The sequence below is a fragment of the Nanorana parkeri genome, unplaced genomic scaffold, assembly GCF_000935625.1.
Source record: "Nanorana parkeri isolate BGI_ZX_2015 unplaced genomic scaffold, ASM93562v1 scaffold429, whole genome shotgun sequence".
NCBI lineage: Eukaryota > Metazoa > Chordata > Amphibia > Anura > Dicroglossidae > Nanorana > Nanorana parkeri.
In genome coordinates, this window is record NW_017306697.1 from 219,182 (window position 1) to 226,387 (window position 7,206).

The following is a 7,206-nucleotide window of genomic DNA, read 5'->3' on the forward strand; positions in this document are numbered from 1 at the left end:
TTTGTCTCCGGTCTCGTAACTCAGCTCCATAGAAGTCTATGGGGCACTAATGAGAAGGAATGGCCAGGAGAGTTAGACATTCATCTGTGAAATCATAACTTTATTGCTGATAATATTGGACTGATATCCCAATCAGTGTTAGCAGCCCTGCCATTGTGAACTACCTACCAACCTCCCTGCCCTACCCTACCTTACTCTACTCTACTACATGTTATGGAAATGGGGAGGTGATCTGTAGTCTTAACACACTTTCTAACCTAGGCTAATTCTCCACAGACATAGTGAGTGTTGTCGTTCTAGGCCAGGGGTGTCCCTACACTTTTCACCAAATGACTCCGGGGGAATTCTGATGGTGCACAGTCCAGGGTGAGTGGGTGGTATAGGGGAGTGCTGGTGGAGCACACGTTACCTGAAGGGTGATGCTGGTGGTGCACGGAGCGGGGAGAACGGCTGATGTATGACACCTCTGGCTCCAGTTCTGTTCGTAATCCCATCCTGCCCAGCTCACTGATGTCACTGGCTGCCAGGAGCTGGGTGGGACATCAGCCAGAGTGGCCCACTTAGCTCCTGGCAACCAGTGGCGTGGGTGGGATGCCTGTCAGAGCATCACAGGTTGCTAAGAGCTTAGTAACCTATGAAGCTCTGTGTGGAAAGGGGGCAGAAGATACACCTGCCCCACCCACCATGTAACCCAATGCGATGCTCCCTGTGGCAACCACCTCATTAGTGGGACGGCCCTGGTTCTAAGACAGACAGCATGTTACTAGAAGAATCAACAGGTGAAACTAGATTTTTTTAATAATCTGAAAAAAGAAAACGAATGCAGCCATATTTGTTTTTGAGGTTTAGATACATTTTAACATTCCTTCCCTCTCAACACAAGGCTATTTGTCTTCTCCCACCAGGTCAAGACATCTCTGCCATTAGATGCTATGGTGAAATTTTTGTAAAACTTTTTGGGAAATGTGCAGTAATTTCCAGAAATGACTTTTTGTTGGTGCTTTGATTGGTTAGATCTTGATATAAATAATAAATCCTACTCTCTTTTCTTTTCTTTCCCAGGGGCAGAATGTGTTTGGACTTGACGTCATCGAAACCCCCGAAGGTGACAAGTGGCCACAGCTTATCGTCCAGCAGAGTCTGGACAGGGAGCAGAGGGACACCTATGTCATGAAGATCAAAGTGGAAGACGGGGGAAATCCACCCAGATCGAGCACCGCCATCTTACAAGTGACGGTCACCGATGTCAACGACAACCGGCCGGTGTTCAAGGACAAAGACATAGAAGTGAACATTGCGGAGGACGCCCCCGTGGGGACATCCGTGACGCAACTTCATGCCACGGACGCTGACTTGGGCTCCAATGCCAAAATTCACTTTTATTTTGGTAACCAGATATCCAACCTTGCCCGGCGGCATTTTGCCATCGATAACAACACTGGATTAATAACGGTGAAGGAGCCACTGGACCGGGAGGAAGCTCATTTTCACAAGCTGACCGTTTTGGCCAGTGATGGCAGTTCAACACCGTCAAGGGCCACCGTCACCATAAACATCACAGACATTAATGACAACATCCCCTCGATCGATACAAGGTATATCATAAACCCCGTGAATGGCACTGTACAAATATCGGAGAAAGCGCCAATTAACACAAAAATAGCCTTAATTACCGTTACAGACAAGGATGCTGATCTGAACGGCAAGGTGACCTGTTTCACAGACCACGAGGTCCCATTCAGGTTAAAGCCGGTGTTTGACAATCAGTTCTTGCTGGAGACTGCAGCCCCTTTGGATTTCGAGACCACAAGGGAGTACGCCATCAAGATTGTTGCCTCCGATTCCGGGAAACCACCATTAAACCAATCTGCTATGCTTCTTATTAAGATAAAGGATGAAAATGACAATCCTCCAATTTTTACACTCCCTATGATCGGGCTGTCCTTCATCGAAAACAATCCCCCTGGAACCGAACTTACCAAAATAAGCGCCACTGACGCAGATAGCGGTCGCAACGCGGAGCTCAGTTACATGTTGGCTCCCAACGCTCCCTCCATATTCAACCTTGACCGAAGGACAGGGATTCTTACAGCAGTCAGGAAGCTGGATAGAGAAAAACAAGACCGATACACATTTACCGTTATCGCAAAGGACAATGGAGTACCGTCCTTGCAGACCAACACCACAGTGACCTTATCCGTGCTTGACCAAAACGACAACAGCCCCTCCTTCACCCACAACGAATACAACTTCTACGTTCCGGAAAATCTGCCCACTTATGGAACCGTGGGTCTTATCACGGTGACGGATGAAGATATCGGGGACAATGCTGAGTTTTCTCTGTCGCTGGTCAACGCCAGGGATAATTTTATAATCGACCCCCACACGGGCGTCATCAAACCAAACATCTCATTCGACAGGGAGCAACAAGGTTCGTACACTTTTCAAGTGAAAGCGGTTGATCGGGGAACTCCACAAAAATCTTCAACAGTGAAAGTGACCATTTTTGTTGAAGATGTCAATGATAATAAGCCCGTGTTTGTCATGCCGTCAACCAACTATTCGTGTGAGCTTGTGCCCACATCGGCCAATCCTGGATCTGTTGTTACTCGGGTTTTCGCTGTTGATAATGACACAGGGGTGAATGCTGATCTACGCTATAGTATAGTTGGTGGTAACCCAAGGGGTTTGTTTACCATAGACGAAAGGAGTGGCAACATCAGCTTGAAAGAGAAAATCCTTGCTATAGACCATGGCTTACATCGACTTGTTATAAAAGTCAATGATTCCGGAAAACCAGAGCCCTTTTATGCAATAGCTCTGTTGCACTTATTTGTCAATGAAACCATTACCAATGGATCTTATGTTCAAGAGCTAGTGCGGAGAAACATGGAAACGCCAGTAGGGCAGAATATCGGGGAAGGAGATATAACGCCGCAAACCAATGACTACGTCAAAATCATCATCGCCATCATTGCAGGCACGATGACGGTGATCCTGGTTATTTTCGTCACCGCTTTAGTTCGTTGCCGCCAAACCCCGAGGCACAAGGTGGTCCAGAAAAACAAGCAGACCGGTGAATGGGTCTCCCCAAACCAAGAAAACCGTCAGATCAAGAAAAAGAAAAAGAAGAAGAAGCGTTCTCCAAAAAACCTCCTCCTGAATTTTGTGACCATCGAAGAGACTAAGACGGAGGATCCTGCCCACGAGCACATCAACGGCACCTTGGACATCCCGGTGGAGTTGGAAGAACAGACTATGGGAAAGTACAATTGGGGCACCACTCCGACGACCTTCAAGCCAGATAGCCCAGATTTGGCCAAGCACTACAAGTCTGCTTCTCCGCAGCCTACCTTCCAGATTAAGCCCGAGACTCCGGTTCCTCCAAAAAAACACCATGTCATCCAGGAGCTGCCTCTTGACAACACTTTTGTGGTGGGTTGTGACTCGTTGTCTAAGTGTTCCTCAAGTAGCTCGGATCCGTACAGTGTCTCAGAATGCAGCTGTCAAGGAGGCTTTAAAGCTCCCGGCCCTATCCACACACGACAGGTAAACTAAAATGCATCATTGTCTTAATTCTCCATCGATAGATTCCGTTCTTTGATTTGTTTTTTCCTTGACAGGTTTAGACGTCGGCCCCACTCAAAACCCTTACTTCATTTTCCATGTGGTTGCTGGCAAATTAAATCACAAGCTGGCCTCTAAAATTCCATTCACAATGCAACATTTCTATATGAAGTCTGCTGTCACGATCTGGGATCAATCTCAGAGTCCAGCAGCTGAAGCAGCAGGCAATTCGTAGAATAACAGGCCGGGTTTGGTACACAAGCAGAGGGTAGCAGTGGAGGAGCAGGCAGAAGCGTGGTCAGCGAACAAGCCGAGGTCAGGAGCCAAAGGTATCAGGTATGTAGCAGAAGATGCTGAGAGTAGTCGGTGAATCAGCAGCCAAAGGTCGGTACACGGGTAGCGGTATGAGCGGATTGTATCACAGAGGGAGCAGGAAGCAAGATAATGGCAAGAGCACAATAATCTGGCAAAGAGGAAGTGCAGAGGCGTGGCTTAAATAGGAAGTTCAAGGGAGGAGCAAGGAGTTCAGAGTTTAGCAGAGATTATGTATAACTGTGGATTACACAGGAGATCAGGCAAGACATTATTAAAGGTTCTAAGGTGGCTCAGCAGGAAGAACCACCGCCAGCTACAGCAGAGGCCCTGATTACAGATCTGGTTCCTGACATCTGCCAGAATATCTATATTTAGCCATGCAGTATTGACCACTGTTGTCACCTTGTGGGAGTTGGAGGAGAAACAAGCTCTTGAATATTAAACTGCCAGCTGGTGATTTAATACACTGGTACCCAACTGGAACTGAAATATCTATGTTGAGTGGTCTTTAAAGTACCTTTTATATGGTGTTTTCTGATTGTATAACCATGCATACTAATGATTCTGGTACAAGTTTGGCAGGCCCATCTAACCCTGTAGCACTACAGCTTTCTATTCTATTCTATGAATCTTCAATCAGTCAGTGCCTTTCTCATTTGAATATTCTCATTCTTTGTTCCAGGGGCACAAATATGTGTCATGAAACCCAGTTAAAATAATAAGGGGCCCTCTGCCTCTCCTATGCAATCATATTACCAATACAGAATTCTGCTTGCTTTCATTTGCATCCTATAGAAGTACCCAAACTGTACATACATTCACTGTATCTAAATCTATTTGCTAAGTTCTGCAGTTACCTGCATAAGTGACTGTGTAGCTAGACATGGTGACCCCCTCTGTGTATGGGCCCCATAGCAGTTGCATGTTTATGGCTATAGTTACACCCTTGCTTTAGTAGAATGTTTACATTTTTGCTGGAATATCTTGAATTGTGCATTGGTTTATATCTCTATGCATGTCCCTTTGGAATTCTAAGAGGATTGATACTTGTAAAGAAAAAGCCAAAAATGACTCGACCTAGGCAAGGCATGCAAAAACATATACAGTTTGTGGTTCACTGCTTCCAGAATGGGTGAATGTTTGGCTGAGGAACTTTGTGTCGACTGCGTTCCTTGAGTTACTCTGTCCTGCAGATGGCAGTGCAGCTCTCCGCCTTGTCAGCGCATCGGATTGTTGAGCCTGGAGAAGCAATGGAAGTGCATTAGTGTTTTCCATAACGCTATTGTATGCATCTGAGTAAACTAGGCTAGGTGCAAAGCAATAAAGCTTTGCAGGATCTGATAAGTGCTTCTTAATGGTAATTGAATGGCAGCCTTCCCCTGGACTCTGCTGTATTTCAAGGTCCTTTCATAAGATAGGCAGGCTTTCTTTGGCTGAGAAATGAGTGCAAAGTTCACGCAGCAAAGCCAGCGAGCTTACAATTCCCTCTGCAATGGAGAATTTATCAGAACAGCAGACCCAGATTTAGATGTTGCAGATTTACAGAGACACCAAAGGGTGCTTTTTGCTGTTGTCACCTTGTCCAGCGAGCTCTGCAGCATTTGAATGTTACATTGTGTTTATAATACAATAATACCTTTGCTGTTTTACTGCACTCTGCAGTTTATGCTTTATTCAGAAAAGGATACAATGTATTTCCAATAATATTTCTAGTATTTTCATTTTATTTTTATTTGTTTATTTATTGTCGCCTTGTTCAGCAAGCACTGCATCCTTTGACTGTTACAGTCTTTTTATAATACCTTTTGTTGCTGTACTACAATGTGTAGCTTATGGTTCATTCAGTAAAGGATGCAATGTATTTCCAATAATATTTCTAGTATTTCATTTTTACTTGTTTATTTTATTTTAATTTATTTATTTTATTTTTATTGATTTATTTATTGTCGCCTTGTTCAGCAAGCACTGAATCCTTTGACTGTTACAGTGTTGTTATAATACATTTTGTCGCTGTACTACAATGTGTAGCTTATGCTTCATTCAGTAAAGGATACAATGCATTTCCAATAATATTTCTAGTATTTTATTTTTATTGATTTTATTTTTATTTGTTTATTTATTGTCACCTTGTTCATCAAGCACTGCATCCTTTGACTGCTACATTGTTCTTACAATACCTTTTGTTGTTCTACTTTTTGCATTATGCAGTAAAGGATACAATGTATGTTTTGGAATATAGTTTGCTCTCTTTTTTTTTTATGTGTGGGACATTTTTTTGCTGACATCATTACAACATATTGAGACCAGAAGAGCTCCTCCATTTTTATTATGCTAAGTTGCTTTTTGAGTTTTAATAGGTCATTAATGGTGCCATCATATTTCAATATGTCTGTGTATATTAAACGATCTTAAAAGGGACACAGCTTGATGTTTTACTTCTTTATTTGTGAGTATTATATCATTATGATTGTGGGTCATTGGAGTAAAATTCCATTTATATGATTTCCAATAGCAGGTTTATTGAAATGTGAGCAAAAGCTGCATAATTACCATCCACGCCATGCATCTTCTAGCTATGTCTATTGCAAGGCGCCTATGACGTTGATTGATCTGCCATCAGAATTGCAGTATTTATTATCATAAACACACAGCTTCAGCTATTAGCATTGGTATAGAAATGTGAATAGGATACTTCAGATTTGCTAATAGCAGCAAGTAACCTTTTATAACCCTCTAGGCACTAGATTGAAGGACCCAAAGCTGCTTTAGAGAATCTGATAATACATTATATAATATTACTGAGATGTGCTGGAGGAACATTTACATTGTGTTGACCTTTTTTTATGTGATTGCCCATTTTAGGGTGGGAAAGGCTGGCTGTGTTGTCCACTGATGGCAATATTACATAGAAGGTCAGCTGTGTGTAGAGCCAAATCTCTGCCTTGTTGGACCACTGTTAGTCTGCTTACATTTACTTTTTTACTTATTTGATTTTGTGTTGCTTCATAAAGATAATGAGAATGACGAGTTGAGTTACAGAAGTAAAAGGGAAAATGATTGTAGAGTGTCTTTAGATGTAATGTACAATCTCATGTGTACATTGTATTATTCTGTCAGAATTAATAAATGCTCATTAGATGATTTACACTTATGTGTTATCGGCCTACAATGAGCAACCTCCGGCTTGTACCTCACATGGCATCTCTTTGGGTCACGTGGGGAAAGGGGGGCAGGCATAGCGGCATGTGCCTGCTGCCCACACCACCCCCAGGTTGCCAAGACTGATGTCACTGGTTGCCAGAAGCTGAGCGGGATGCACAGATC

The 7,206-nt window shown here is 43.4% G+C and overlaps 1 protein-coding gene across 1 annotated transcript in view; it reads left to right on the forward strand.

Moving 5' to 3' along the window:
• Positions 1–7,206, forward strand: part of LOC108789903 (protocadherin-11 X-linked-like) — a 228,154-nt gene that overhangs the window by 204,970 nt on the left and 15,978 nt on the right. Inside the window, exon 3 of the mRNA XM_018560050.1 lies at positions 1,063–3,549. Within this exon, the coding sequence (XP_018415552.1) occupies positions 1,063–3,549 (2,487 nt within the window). The remainder of the gene's footprint in view (positions 1–1,062; positions 3,550–7,206) is intronic.